Source organism: Atractosteus spatula, chromosome 6 (genome assembly GCF_055471065.1).
Source record: "Atractosteus spatula isolate fAtrSpa1 chromosome 6, fAtrSpa1.hap1, whole genome shotgun sequence".
Lineage (NCBI taxonomy): Eukaryota > Metazoa > Chordata > Actinopteri > Semionotiformes > Lepisosteidae > Atractosteus > Atractosteus spatula.
In genome coordinates, this window is record NC_142711.1 from 15,067,674 (window position 1) to 15,085,162 (window position 17,489).

General features: G+C 41.5%; 1 protein-coding gene across 1 annotated transcript in view; it reads left to right on the plus strand.

The window, feature by feature from the left end:
* Positions 1–4,899: 4,899 nt before the first annotated feature.
* LOC148832033 (uncharacterized) overlaps positions 4,900–17,489 on the plus strand; it is a 112,695-nt gene continuing 100,105 nt past the window's right edge. The window contains exons 1-2 of the mRNA XM_088919114.1: positions 4,900–5,076; positions 12,004–12,073. Of these exons, the coding sequence (XP_088775240.1) occupies positions 4,900–5,076; positions 12,004–12,073 (247 nt within the window). The remainder of the gene's footprint in view (positions 5,077–12,003; positions 12,074–17,489) is intronic.

Consider the following 17,489-nt stretch of genomic DNA (forward strand, 5'->3'; position numbering starts at 1 on the left):
GTGTTTAAAGAAAAATGGTACTAATAAGTAAATAATAATTAAATAATAGGTAAATTGCTACCTGCTGTGAAAGTCTGCCTGAGCATGTTCTAACAACGATGGGACACGCAGAGAGTTTAAACTCAAAAATCAATCCTGCCATTTACACTAACTGCCCAACTTAATGCCAAGTTAAGCATGAGAACTGTGGGAAAAAAGCAAAGTCTGTAAGCTAATAGACATAGTACAAAAGCAGGGGGGGAGAATCCAGAGAACGCAGTCAGTGTGAATGTGGGCTAGACACCGTAACTGGTGCAGAATAGGTGATGGTAGGTATGACCGGCTGCTGTGTAGATACTAGTTTGCCCTGCTGCTCCTCTGCGGTGATGAGTATCACATGTAGTAAAAATGGCTATCTGAGGATTCTTAAACTCTTCAGTAGTTCAGTAGAATAATAAATATGAAAGTATATTTGGCATAGTTTGTGAGGAATGAGCCCAGGAGTGTAATATCAGGTCAGAGAAGAGCAAACAGATACATTCCAGGGTTTAAATAAATGTGTGGAATATGAAGAACACTTGCATGGTGAAACTCAGGTGATGGGATACTTCTCCCTGTGAGTACAGTGTCTGGAAATGTCTGTATTCCGAGTACAATGTCCATAATGTGCGAACAAACTGACCCCAAAATTCTTTCCTTTGCTCCCACTCAGCACTCTGGTGAGCGCCTTCTGCAGCACGTTGGAGAATGAAGCCATGGGAGGCAATAGCCCTGTTTCTCCTAGTCGGTATGTGCAGTAGATACAGTACTTTTACACTGGATATACACCACTCTAAAATAGGGCAGATACACACAGTAACTCTTCACAGCACTCTTACACACTTACACACTGTGTATCATCACTGCAACCCTTTACTCCACTCTTACACACTGTATATCAACACTGGAGCCCCTTACTCAACTCAACATAATAAAACTGTAGCCTGTCAAGCACTCTGCATTTGTCCTTTATCTTCTTTCCTGCAGCCTGTGTCTGCTGGCAGATCACTGGGACTGAAGGTACAAACACAACGTAAGTCAACAGCTTTGTTCCTGAGTGATCAGATCAGAACTTACAACACATAGAATAAATGGAATTTTGTTTTTATTAGGTGAAATGAAATTTCACCTATGGAACATTTGTCATGGAACATATTCAATTTGAAATGGAGGGATTGGTGTAATCTTTTCTCCCAACAAGTAGCTCTTGTTAAATGGCTCCTATCTTAGCCTTCCATAGCTGCTCTATCAGATCTAGGATGTTGGCCCTTCCTTGGTTAAAGTAATGTTGGAACTTTGCTAGAAACCTTAACGTCTTGGGATAACATTAAGATGCTGCTCTGTACTGCTTAGCTCTATGGTGCTATGGGAAAAACTATGGAGAAAGTTCTGCTGCTAGTGGGCTCCAATATTTATTGATTATTGATTTGAATTTATACTGTAGATGCCATTTGTATTAAGAGTTCTTGGTATGAAGTAGAACCAATGAGCCTGTGATGTGAGAGTAGGTGGCTGGGTATTTGTGCTCTTAAACCTTGATTAAAAAAAATCATGCAAAGAAATGGTTTAACTGATAACTACTCATGCAACAAAACCTGACATGAAAATATATCAAAATTTCTTTAGTGACTTTGTGTCAGCATTTACATACATGAAAAAGATGCTTTGCAGAATGTAATGCAGAGCAGTTTAATATGTAATAAACTCTTGTATGTCTTCCTCTTCAGTACAATCTCTCCAGAGACAAAGGTAGGTCAAACAGCAACTGCAGCTGTCTTTCCCAGTTCATCCACAACTACAGGTTTTAATAGTCAGCCCACAACTACATCCCTTCAAGAAACAGCCCATGTCAAAAACAAAACTGTACCTACCACTGCAGCCACATCGTCAATATCTCCAGCTGCTTCATCCACTACAACTATGGCTGCAGCTACTCCAGAAACTGTTTTGGAAACAACTGTAATTGTCCCGACCTCTCCAAGCACATCACCAATGTCTACGACAACAGCTGTTTCAACAACATTTACAGCTTCCCCAGGAACTACAGCAAATACAACAAAAACTAGCTCCACCAGTTCATCAAGTGCTCCAACAGTAACACAAGCAACACATGCACCAACTACTGCAACTACAATTGCTCAAACCAAAACCAGTATAACTGCACTAACTGTTAGAGCTACAGCTTTTACAGCATCTGTGACTCCACTAAACACTGCAACTTCAGCTCATGCAAACATAAAAAGAACTGCACAAATGCAAACAACAGCTGGTGCTCCATCCACGACAACTACAACAACTGCTGTACCCAGATCAATTTCCCAGACTACTGCTACAAGAGACACAGACAAAACACCTGGACCTCCATCACAACCTACAACTACAGGTAACCCAACAATTACAAACACTGTATCATCTACTAAAGCTACTGTAGCATCGCCTACCACAGCTACAGTTCTCACCACAACAACTACAACTGCACAATCTACAACAACAGCTGCACAACACATAACAAGCATACCACGTGCTAAAACAGTAACTGTTGCCATCACAACAACTGCAGTTGCTCAAACAACAAGTAGAATGCAACTGGCTACAACGGCACAAAGAAAAACTACAAGCATGGCAACTGCTCCCAGCCCTGCTAAAACTGCCCCAACAGCAACAACTCCAAACACAGCTGTCACCACTACTTCAACCTCTGCCCCAATCGTCACAACTGCAACTACAAAGTCCATTACAAAAAATAGAACTACAAGACCGATTACAACTCCCCACACTCACCTCACAACACGAACTAAAACAACCACGAGCATTGTAAGAACTCAGCCAATAACAACCAGCACAAGGACTGCTGCAGTTGCTCTAAACTCAAGCACAGCTGCTCAAACTGCTACTGCTAACACTGTGCAAATAACTGGAACTGCATCAACCACAACAACAAAACTTACAACAACTACACCTGCAGGAGCCACAACGAAAAAAAACAGAGCACCAGATACTACAAGTTTGACTGCCCCCAAAACAACCAGAAATCCACAAACTGCAACTGCTCCAGCCAGAGCACCACCAAATCTACAATACACTACAGCTCCAAGGACAAAAACAAAAACTGAATTAACTACACTAACAGCATCTCCCTCAACAACAATCGTGCACTCTGCCACGACAACTGTCCAAGCCATGTCGCCTGCTTTAATAAATGAAAAAACTGCTACACCAAAAAGTAGTACTTCTCCTGAAAACACATCTACAGTAACTCCAACCATGACTACAAATCAACCAGTTTCTGAAAATACAACATCTCCAACCACAACAACGAGACCAAGCACTACAACTACTGTCCACAATGTATCAGTTTTATTGGCCACAATGACTTCTCAACCAACAACCACAACACCATCTATTGAAAGTACGATATCTAAAATAAAAAATTCAAATCCAGCTACCACCACGTCTCATGAATCTTCATTAATAACAACTGTCCCAACCAAGTCAGCTGTTTCAGTAAATGCAACAGGTGCTCCAACAAATACTACTCCACCTCCTACTGCATCAACAATTTCAAACACAACTAAAAATTCCCAATCTACTGAAGTTACAGCATCTCCAATCACAAAAACAAGTCAAAGTCTCACATCCACTGTCCACAACACATCAGGTTCAAACACCACATCAACTCAACCAACAAGTATGTCTGCACAAACAACTGCAAGTATAGTATCACAAACCGCCACTTCAAATCCAACCACTGATACACATACAGTATCTGCATCAACGAATCTCCCTTCTGCCACAACAAATATCCAAACCATGTCATCACCTTCAAGAAGTACATCAAATTCTTCACCGACTACTGTTCAACCTGTTACCACAACTACAATGACTTATGTCTTGACTACAAACACATCACCTAGTGACAATACAGAATCTCGAACCACAACAACAGACCAAATCATCTCAACTTCAACCACCACAGCAACTTCTCAACCACAACATACTTCTCTACAATTTACTACAAGTATGACATCTCAAAACCCATCATCAAATCCAACCACTACTCCAATAACAGCATCTCTATCAACAACAGCTGTCTCCTCAAATACAAAAACTGCCCAAACCACATCAGCAGTTCCATTAAGTACAACTACAACAAAAACAAGTACACCTCCACCTGCTACAACAATCATTTCTAGGACTACAAGTCCACCATCTACAGAAACTGCAGCAAGTGTCAAAAGCTCGATCCAACCTACATCAGCTTCAACAACTAGAAAACCTTCTCATCCAACAAGTAGTTCTCCACAAACTGCAACAAGTACGATATTTCAAACCACAACTTCAAGTACAAGCACTACTTCAAAGGCAGCATCCCCAACATCTAGCTCAGTTCTTTCCACAGAAATTGTCCAAACCTCATCAGCTGCTTCGACAAGTACTACTGCTCCCACAAATACTGCACCGCATGCTGGCACAACTACAGTGATTTCAACCACAAATTCAAATCCCCCACCTACTGAAACTGCAGCATCTCCAACCTCAAGAATATCCCCAAGTGTGACAACCACCGAACAAATTAAATTAGCTTTAAGAACCACACCAACTTCTCATCCAGCAATTTTTGCTTCATTTACAACAATTGCAGTAACTCAAACCACAGATTCAAGTACAAGAAATACTACAAGTACAGCGCTTCCATCAACAACAACTCTCCTTCCTGCCTCAACAACTATCCAAACCATATCAACTGCGCCACCAAGTACAACAACTGCTCTTACAAGTACTACTCCACCTGCTACCACCACAAGAATAACTTCAACTACGTCTACAAATACTACATCTATGGAAACTGTAGCATCTCCAACCACAACACATGATCCAAGGATGAAAACCACATTCCAAAGCACCTCAGCTTCTTCAACACCAATAACATCTCAACCAGCAAGTACTTCTCAACAAACCGCTGATATGATAACCTCAATCAGCACTTCTCATCCATCAACTATAGCACCTACAGCATCTCCATCAACATCAACTTTCTCTTCAACAAAAACAAGTGCAGTACCTCAAACCACAGATTCAAATACAATAAGTACTACAAGTTCAGCGCTTTCATCAACAACAACTCTCCTTCCTGCCTCAACAACTATCCAAACTATATCAACTGCGCCACCAATTACAGCAACTGCTCTTAGAAGTACTACGCCTACAACATCTCCATCAACAACAACTTTTTCTTCAACATCAACAAGTGCAGTACCTCTAACTACAGATTCAAGTCCAATAAGGACTACAACTACATCTCTTCCATCAACAACAACTCTCCTTCCTGCCTCAGCAACTACGCAAATCACATCACCTACGCCACCAAGTACAACAACTGCCCTTACAAGTGCTACTCCACCTGCTACCACCACAAGAATAACTTCAACTACGTCTACAAATACTACATCTATGGAATCTGTAGCATCTCCAACCACAACACAAGATCCAAGTATGAAAACCACTTTCCAAAGCACATCAGGTTCTTCAACACCAATAACATCTCAAACAGCAACTACTTCTCAACAATCCACCGATACGATAACCTCAATCAGCACTTCAAATCTATCAACTCTAACGCCTACAACATCTCCGTCAACACCAACTTTTTCTTCAACATCAACAAGTGCAGTATCTCAAATTACAGATTCAAGTCCAATAAGGACTACAAGTACAGCTCTTCCATCAACAACAACTCTCCTTCCTGCCTCAACAACTACGCAAATCACATCACCTACGCCACCAAGTACAACAACTGCCCTTACAAGTGCTACTCCACCCGCTACCACCACAAGAATAACTTCAACTACGTCTACAAATACTACATCTATGGAATCTGTAGCATCTCCAACCACAACACAAGATCTAAGTATGAAAACCACTTTCCAAACCACATCAGGTTCTTCAAAACCAATAACATCTCAACCAGCAAGTACTTCTCAGCAATCCACTGATACGATAACCTCAATCAGCACTTCACATCAATCACCTATAGCACCTACAGCATCTCCATCAACAACAACTTTTTCTTCAACATCAACAAGTGCAGTACCTCAAACTACAGATTCAAGTCCAATAAGGACTACAACTACAGCTCTTTCATCAACAACAACTCTCCTTCCTGCCTCAACAACTACGCACATCACATCAACTGCGCCTCCAAGTACAACAACTGCTCTTGCAAGTGCTACTCCACCTGCTTCCACCACAAGAATAACTTCAACTACGTCTACAAATACTACATCTATGGAATCTGTAGCATCTCCAACCACAACACATGATCCAAGTATGAAAACCACTTTCCAAAGCACCTCAGCTTCTTCAACACCAAAAACATCTCAACCAGCAAGTACTTCTCAACAATCCACTGATACGATAACCTCAATCAGCACTTCACATCCATCACCTATAGCTCCTACAGCATCTCCATCAACAACAACTTTTTCTTCAACATCAACAAGTGCAGTACCTCAAACCACAGATTCAAGTCTAATAAGGACTACAACTACAGCTCTTCCATCAACAACAACTCTCCTTCCTGCCTCAACAACTACGCACACCACATCAACTGCGCCTCCAAGTACAACAACTGCTCTTGGAAGTGCTACTCCACCTGCTTCCACCACAAGAATAACTTCTACTACGTCTACAAATACTACATCTATGGAAACTGTAGCATCTCCAACCATAACAGAAGATCCAAGTATGAAAACTACTTTCCAAAGCACCTCAGCTTCTTCAACACCAAAAACATCTCAACCAGCAAGTACTTCTCAACAATCCACTGATACGATAACCTCAATCAGCTCTTCACATCCATCACCTATAGCTCCTACAGCATCTCCATCAACAACAATTTTTTCTTCAACATCAACAAGTGCAGTACCTCAAACAACAGATTCAAGTCCAATAAAGACTACAACTACAGCTCTTCCATCAACAACAACTCTCCTTCCTGCCTCAACAACTACGCAAACCACATCAACTGCGCCACCAATTACAACAACTGCTCCTGCAAGTGCTACTCCACCTGCTTTCACCACAAGAATAACTTCAACTACGTCTACAAATATTACATCTATGGAAACTGTAGCATCTCCAACCACAACACAAGATCCAAGTATGAAAACCACTTTCCAAAGCACATCAGGTTCTTCAACACCAATAACATCTCAACCAGCAAGTACTTTTCAACAATCCACCGATACGATAACATCAATCAGCACTTCAAATCTATCAGCTCTAACGCCTACAACATCTCCATCAACAACAACTTTTTCTTCAACATCAACAAGTGCACTACTTCAAACTACAGATTCAAGTCCAATAACGACTACAACTACATATCTTCCATCAACAACAACTCTCCTTCCTGCCTCAACAACTACGCAAATCACATCACCTACATCACCAAGTACAACAACTGCCCTTACAAGTGCCACTCCACCTGCTACCACCACAAGAATAACTTCTACTACGTCTACAAATACTACATCTATGGAATCTGTAGCATCTCCAACCACAACACAAGATCCAAGTATGAAAACCACTTTCCAAAGCACCTCAGCTTCTTCAACACCAAAAACATCTCAACCAGCAAGTACTTCTCAACAATCCACTGATACGATAACCTCAATCAGCACTTCACATCCATCACCTATAGCTCCTACAGCATCTCCATCAACAACAACTTTTTCTTCAACATCAACAAGTGCAGTTCCTCAAACCACAGATTCAAGTCCAATAAGGACTACAACTACAGCTCTTCCATCAACAACAACTCTCCTTCCTGCCTCAACAACTACGCAAACCACATCAACTGCGCCACCAAGTACAACTGCTCTTGCAAGTGCTACTCCACCTGCTACCACCACAAGAATAACTTCTACTACGTCTACAAATACTACATCTATGGAATCTGTAGCATCTCCAACCACAACACAAGATCCAAGTATGAAAACCACTTTCCAAAGCACCTCAGCTTCTTCAACACCAATAACATCTCAACCAGCAAGTACTTCTCAACAATCCACTGATACGATAACCTCAATCAGCACTTCAAATCTATTAACTCTAACGCCTACAACATCTCCATCAACACCAACTTTTTCTTCAACATCAACAAGTGCAGTACCTCAAACTACAGATTCAAGTCCAATAAGGACTACAAATTCAGCTCTTCCATCAATAACAACTCTCCTTCCTACCTCAACAACAACGCAAACCATATCAACTGCGCCACCAAGTACAACAACTACTCTTACAAGTGCTACTCCACCTGCTACCACCACAAGAATAACTTCAACTTCGTCTACAAATACTACATCTATGGAATCTGTAGCATCTCCAACCACAACACAAGATCCAAGTATGAAAACCACTTTCCAAAGCACCTCAGCTTCTTCAACACCAAAAACATCTCAACCAGCAAGTACTTCTCAACAATCCACTGATATGATAACCTCAATCAGCACTTCACATCCATCACCTATAGCTCCTACAGCATCTCCATCAACAACAATTTTTTCTTCAACCTCAACAAGTGCAGTACCTGAAACCACAGATTCAAGTCCAATAAGGACTACAACTACAGCTCTTCCATCAATAACAACTCTCCTTCCTACCTCAACAACTACGCAAACCACATCAACTGCGCCACCAAGTACAACAACTACTCTTACAAGTGCTACTCCACCTGCTACCACCACAAGAATAACTTCAACCACGTCTACAAATACTACTTCTATGGAGACTGTAGCATCTCCAACCACAACACAAGATCCAAGTATGAAAACCACTTTCCAAAGCACATCAGGTTCTTCAACACCAAGGACATCTCAACCAGCAAGTACTTCTCAACAATCCACTGATACGATAACCCCAATCAGCACTTCACATCCATCACCTATAGCACCTACAGCATCTCCATCAACAACAACTTTTTCTTCAACATCAACAAGTGCAGTACCTCAAACCACAGATTCAAGTCCAATAAAGACTACAACTACAGCTCTTCCATCAACAACAACTCTCCTTCTTGCCTCAACAACTACGCAAACCACATCAACTGCCTCACCAATTACAACAACTGCTCCTGCAAGTGCTACTCCACCTGCTTTCACCACAAGAATAACTTCAACTACGTCTACAAATACTACATCTATGGAAACTGTAGCATCTCCAACCACAACACAAGATCCAAGTATGAAAACCACTTTCCAAAGCACATCAGGTTCTTCAACACCAATGACATCTCAACCAGCAAGTACTTCTCAACAATCCACCGATACGATAACATCAATTAGCACTTCAAATCTCTCAACTCTAACGCCTACAACATCTCCATCAACACCAACATTTTCTTCAACATCAACAAGTGCAGTACCTCAAAATACAGATTCAAGTCCAATAAAGACTACAACTACAGCTCTTCCATCAACAACAACTCTCCTTCCTGCCTCAACAACTACGCAAATCACATCACCGACGCCACTAATTACAACAACTGCCCTTACAAGTGCTACTCCACCTGCTACCACCACAAGAATAACTTCAACTACGTCTACAAATACTACATCTATGGAATCTGTAGCATCTCCAACCACAACACAAGATCCAAGTATGAAAACCACTGTCCAAAGCACCTCAGCTTCTTCAACACCAAAAACATCTCAACCAGCAAGTACTTCTCAACAATCCACTGATACGATAACCTCAATCAGCACTTCACATCCATCACCTATAGCTCCTACAGCATCTCCATCAACAACAACTTTTTCTTCAACATCAACAAGTGCAGTACCTCAAACCACAGATTCAAGTCTAATAAGGACTACAACTACAGCTCTTCCATCAACAACAACTCTCCTTCCTGCCTCAACAACTACGCACACCACATCAACTGCACCTCCAAGTACAACAGCTGCTCTTGCAAGTGCTACTCCACCTGCTTCCACCACAAGAATAACTTCTACTACGTCTACAAATACTACATCTATGGAAACTGTAGCATCTCCAACCATAACAGAAGATCCAAGTATGAAAACCACTTTCCAAAGCACCTCAGCTTCTTCAACACCAAAAACATCTCAACCAGCAAGTACTTCTCAACAATCCACTGTTACGATAACCTCAATCAGCACTTCACATCCATCACCTATAGCTCCTACAGCATCTCCATCAACAACAATTTTTTCTTCAACATCAACAAGTGCAGTACCTCAAACAACAGATTCAAGTCCAATAAAGACTACAACTACAGCTCTTCCATCAACAACAACTCTCCTTCTTGCCTCAACAACTACGCAAACCACATCAACTGCGCCACCAAGTACAACAACTGCTCTCGCAAGTGCTACTCCACCTGCTTCCACCACAAGAATAACTTCAACTACGTCTACAAATACTACATCTATGGAAACTGTAGCATCTCCAACCACAACACATAATCCAAGTATGAAAACCACTTTCCAAAGCACAACAGGTTCTTCAACACCAATAACATCTCAACCAGCAAGTACTTCTCAACAATCCACTGATACGATTACCTCAATCAGCACTTCACATCCATCACCTATAGCACCTACAGCATCTCCATCAACAACAACTTTTTCTTCTACATCAACAAGTGCAGTCCCTGAAACCACAGATTCAAGTCCAATAAGGACTACAACTACAGCTCTTCCATCAACAACAAGTCTCCTTCCTGCCTCAACAACTACGCAAACCACATCAACTGCGCCACCAATTACAACAACTGCCTTTACAAGTGCTACTCCACCTGCTTTCACCACAAAAATAACTTCAACTACGTCTACTAATACTACTTCTATGGAGACTGTAGCATCTCCAACCACAACACAAGATCCAAGTATGAAAACCACTTTCCAAAGCACATCAGGTTCTTCAACACCAATAACATCCCAACCAGCAAGTACTTCTCAACAATCCACCGATACGATAACCTCAATCAGCACTTCAAATCTATCAACTCTAACGCCTACAACATCTCCATCAACAACAACTTTTTCTTCAACATCAAGAAGTGCAGTACTTCAAACTACAGATTCAAGTCCAATAACGACTACAACTACATATCTTCCATCATCAACAACTCTCCTTCCTGCCTCAACAACTACGCAAATCACATCACCTACATCACCAAGTACAACAACTGCCCTTAAAAGTGCCACTCCACCTGCTACCACCACAAGAATAACTTCTACTACGTCTACAAATACTACATCTATGGAATCTGTAGCATCTCCAACCACAACACAAGATCCAAGTATGAAAACCACTTTCCAAAGCACCTCAGCTTCTTCAACACCAAAAACATCTCAACCAGCAAGTACTTCTCAACAATCCACTGATACGATAACCTCAATCAGCACTTCACATCCATCACCTATAGCTCCTACAGCATCTCCATCAACAACAACTTTTTCTTCAACATCAACAAGTGCAGTTCCTCAAACCACAGATTCAAGTCCAATAAGGACTACAACTACAGCTCTTCCATCAACAACAACTCTCCTTCCTGCCTCAACAACTACGCAAACCACATCAACTGCGCCACCAAGTACAACTGCTCTTGCAAGTGCTACTCCACCTGCTACCACCACAAGAATAACTTCTACTACGTCTACAAATACTACATCTATGGAATCTGTAGCATCTCCAACCACAACACAAGATCCAAGTATGAAAACCACTTTCCAAAGCACCTCAGCTTCTTCAACACCAATAACATCTCAACCAGCAAGTACTTCTCAACAATCCACTGATACGATAACCTCAATCAGCACTTCACATCCATCACCTATAGCACCTACAGCATCTCCATCAACAACAACTTTTTCTTCTACATCAACAAGTGCAGTACCTCAAACCACAGATTCAAGTCTAATAAGGACTACAACTACAGCTCTTCCATCAACAACAACTCTCCTTCCTACCTCAACAACTACGCAAACCACATCAACTGCGCCACCAATTACAACAACTGCCTTTACAAGTGCTACTCCACCTGCTTTCACCACAAGAATAACTTCAACTACGTCTACAAATACTACTTCTATGGAGACTGTAGTATCTCCAACCACAACACAAGATCCAAGTATGAAAACCACTTTCCAAAGCACATCAGGTTCTTCAACACCAATAACATCTCAACCAGCAAGTACTTCTCAACAATCCACCGATACGATAACCTCAATCAGCACTTCAAATCTATCAACTCTAACGCCTACAACATCTCCATCAACACCAACTTTTTTTTCAACATCAACAAGTGCAGTACCTCAAACTACAGATTCAAGTCCAATAAGGACTACAAATTCAGCTCTTCCATCAATAACAACTCTCCTTCCTACCTCAACAACAACGCAAACCACATCAACTGCGCCACCAAGTACAACAACTACTCTTACAAGTGCTACTCCACCTGCTACCACCACAAGAATAACTTCAACTTCGTCTACAAATACTACATCTATGGAATCTGTAGCATCTCCAACCACAACACAAGATCCAAGTATGAAAACCACTTTCCAAAGCACCTCAGCTTCTTCAACACCAAAAACATCTCAACCAGCAAGTACTTCTCAACAATCCACTGATATGATAACCTCAATCAGCACTTCACATCCATCACCTATAGCTCCTACAGCATCTCCATCAACAACAATTTTTTCTTCAACCTCAACAAGTGCAGTACCTGAAACCACAGATTCAAGTCCAATAAGGACTACAACTACAGCTCTTCCATCAATAACAACTCTCCTTCCTACCTCAACAACTACGCAAACCACATCAACTGCGCCACCAAGTACAACAACTACTCTTACAAGTGCTACTCCACCTGCTACCACCACAAGAATAACTTCAACCACGTCTACAAATACTACTTCTATGGAGACTGTAGCATCTCCAACCACAACACAAGATCCAAGTATGAAAACCACTTTCCAAAGCACATCAGGTTCTTCAACACCAATGACATCTCAACCAGCAAGTACTTCTCAACAATCCACTGATACGATAACCTCAATCAGCACTTCACATCCATCACCTATAGCACCTACAGCATCTCCATCAACAACAACTTTTTCTTCAACATCAACAAGTGCAGTACCTCAAACCACAGATTCAAGTCCAATAAAGACTACAACTACAGCTCTTCCATCAACAACAACTCTCCTTCTTGCCTCAACAACTACGCAAACCACATCAACTGCCTCACCAATTACAACAACTGCTCCTGCAAGTGCTACTCCACCTGCTTCCACCACAAGAATAACTTCAACTACGTCTACAAATACTACATCTATGGAAACTGTACCATCTCCAACCACAACACAAGATCCAAGTATGAAAACCACTTTCCAAAGCACATCAGGTTCTTCAACACCAATGACATCTCAACCAGCAAGTACTTCTCAACAATCCACCGATACGATAACATCAATCAGCACTTCAAATCTATCAACTCTAACGCCTACAACATCTCCATCAACACCAACATTTTCTTCAACATCAACAAGTGCAGTACCTCAAACTACAGATTCAAGTCCAATAAAGACTACAACTACAGCTCTTCCATCAACAACAACTCTCCTTCCTGCCTCAACAACTACGCAAATCACATCACCGACGCCACTAATTACAACAACTGCCCTTACAAGTGCTACTCCACCTGCTACCACCACAAGAATAACTTCAACTACGTCTACAAATACTACATCTATGGAATCTGTAGCATCTCCAACCACAACACAAGATCCAAGTATGAAAACCACTTTCCAAAGCACCTCAGCTTCTTCAACACCAAAAACATCTCAACCAGCAAGTACTTCTCAACAATCCACTGATACGATAACCTCAATCAGCACTTCACATCCATCACCTATAGCTCCTACAGCATCTCCATCAACAACAACTTTTTCTTCAACATCAACAAGTGCAGTTCCTCAAACCACAGATTCAAGTCCAATAAGGACTACAACTACAGCTCTTCCATCAACAACAACTCTCCTTCCTGCCTCAACAACTACGCAAACCACATCAAGTGCGCCACCAAGTACAACTGCTCTTGCAAGTGCTACTCCACCTGCTACCACCACAAGAATAACTTCTACTACGTCTACAAATACTACATCTATGGAATCTGTAGCATCTCCAACCACAACACAAGATCCAAGTATGAAAACCACTTTCCAAAGCACCTCAGCTTCTTCAACACCAATAACATCTCAACCAGCAAGTACTTCTCAACAATCCACTGATACGATAACCTCAATCAGCACTTCAAATCTATCAACTCTAACGCCTACAACATCTCCATCAACACCAACTTTTTCTTCAACATCAACAAGTGCAGTATCTCAAACTACAGATTCAAGTCCAATAAGGACTACAAATTCAGCTCTTCCATCAATAACAACTCTCCTTCCTACCTCAACAACAACGCAAACCACATCAACTGCGCCACCAAGTACAACAACTACTCTTACAAGTGCTACTCCACCTGCTACCACCACAAGAATAACTTCAACTTCGTCTACAAATACTACATCTATGGAATCTGTAGCATCTCCAACCACAACACAAGATCCAAGTATGAAAACCACTTTCCAAAGCACCTCAGCTTCTTCAACACCAAAAACATCTCAACCAGCAAGTACTTCTCAACAATCCACTGATATGATAACCTCAATCAGCACTTCACATCCATCACCTATAGCTCCTACAGCATCTCCATCAACAACAATTTTTTCTTCAACCTCAACAAGTGCAGTACCTGAAACCACAGATTCAAGTCCAATAAGGACTACAACTACAGCTCTTCCATCAATAACAACTCTCCTTCCTACCTCAACAACTACGCAAACCACATCAACTGCGCCACCAAGTACAACAACTACTCTTACAAGTGCTACTCCACCTGCTACCACCACAAGAATAACTTCAACCACGTCTACAAATACTACTTCTATGGAGACTGTAGCATCTCCAACCACAACACAAGATCCAAGTATGAAAACCACTTTCCAAAGCACATCAGGTTCTTCAACACCAATGACATCTCAACCAGCAAGTACTTCTCAACAATCCACTGATACGATAACCTCAATCAGCACTTCACATCCATCACCTATAGCACCTACAGCATCTCCATCAACAACAACTTTTTCTTCAACATCAACAAGTGCAGTACCTCAAACCACAGATTCAAGTCCAATAAAGACTACAACTACAGCTCTTCCATCAACAACAACTCTCCTTCTTGCCTCAACAACTACGCAAACCACATCAACTGCCTCACCAATTACAACAACTGCTCCTGCAAGTGCTACTCCACCTGCTTTCACCACAAGAATAACTTCAACTACGTCTACAAATACTACATCTATGGAAACTGTAGCATCTCCAACCACAACACAAGATCCAAGTATGAAAACCACTTTCCAAAGCACATCAGGTTCTTCAACACCAATGACATCTCAACCAGCAAGAACTTCTCAACAATCCACTGATACGATAACCTCAATCAGCACTTCACATCCATCACCTATAGCACCTACAGCATCTCCATCAACAACAACTTTTTCTGCAACATCAACAAGTGCAGTACCTCAAACCACAGATTCAAGTCTAATAAAGACTACAACTACAGCTCTTCCATCAACAACAACTCTCCTTCCTGCCTCAACAACTACGCACACCACATCAACTGCGCCACCAAGTACAACAACTGCCCTTACAAGTGCTACTCCACCTTCTACCACCACAAGAATAACTTCTACTACGTCTACAAATACTACATCTATGGAAACTGTAGCATCTCCAACCACAACACAAGATCCAAGTATGAAAACCGCTTTCCAAAGCACATCAGGTTCTTCAACACCAATAACATCTCAACCAGCAAGTACTTCTCAACAATCCACCGATATGATAACCTCAATCAGCACTTCAAATCTATCAACTCTAACGCCTACAACATCTCCATCAACACCAACTTTTTCTTCAACATCAACAAGTGCAGTACCTCAAACTACAGATTCAAGTCCAATAAGGACTACAAGTACAGCTCTTCCATCAATGACAACTCTCCTTCCTGCCTCAACAACTACGCAAATCACATCAACTGGGCCACCAATTACAACAACTGCCCTTACAAGTGCTACTCCACCTGCTACCACCACAAGGATAACTTCAACTTCGTCTACAAATACTACATCTATGGAATCTGTAGCATCTCCAACCACAACACAAGATCCAAGTATGAAAACCACTTTCCAAAGCACCTCAGCTTCTTCAACACCAAAAACATCTCAACCAGCAAGTACTTCTCAACAATCCACTGTTACGATAACCTCAATCAGCACTTCACATCCATCACCTATAGCTCCTACAGCATCTCCATCAACAACAATTTTTTCTTCAACATCAACAAGTGCAGTACCTCAAACAACAGATTCAAGTCCAATAAAGACTACAACTACAGCTCTTCCATCAACAACAACTCTCCTTCTTGCCTCAACAACTACGCAAACCACATCAACTGCGCCACCAAGTACAACAACTGCTCTCGCAAGTGCTACTCCACCTGCTTCCACCACAAGAATAACTTCAACTACGTCTACAAATACTACATCTATGGAAACTGTAGCATCTCCAACCACAACACATAATCCAAGTATGAAAACCACTTTCCAAAGCACAACAGGTTCTTCAACACCAATAACATCTCAACCAGCAAGTACTTCTCAACAATCCACTGATACGATTACCTCAATCAGCACTTCACATCCATCACCTATAGCACCTACAGCATCTCCATCAACAACAACTTTTTCTTCTACATCAACAAGTGCAGTCCCTGAAACCACAGATTCAAGTCCAATAAGGACTACAACTACAGCTCTTCCATCAACAACAAGTCTCCTTCCTGCCTCAACAACTACGCAAACCACATCAACTGCGCCACCAATTACAACAACTGCCTTTACAAGTGCTACTCCACCTGCTTTCACCACAAAAATAACTTCAACTACGTCTACTAATACTACTTCTATGGAGACTGTAGCATCTCCAACCACAACACAAGATCCAAGTATGAAAACCACTTTCCAAAGCACATCAGGTTCTTCAACACCAATAACATCCCAACCAGCAAGTACTTCTCAACAATCCACCGATACGATAACCTCAATCAGCACTTCAAATCTATCAACTCTAACGCCTACAACATCTCCATCAACAACAACTTTTTCTTCAACATCAAGAAGTGCAGTACTTCAAACTACAGATTCAAGTCCAATAACGACTACAACTACATATCTTCCATCATCAACAACTCTCCTTCCTGCCTCAACAACTACGCAAATCACATCACCTACATCACCAAGTACAACAACTGCCCTTAA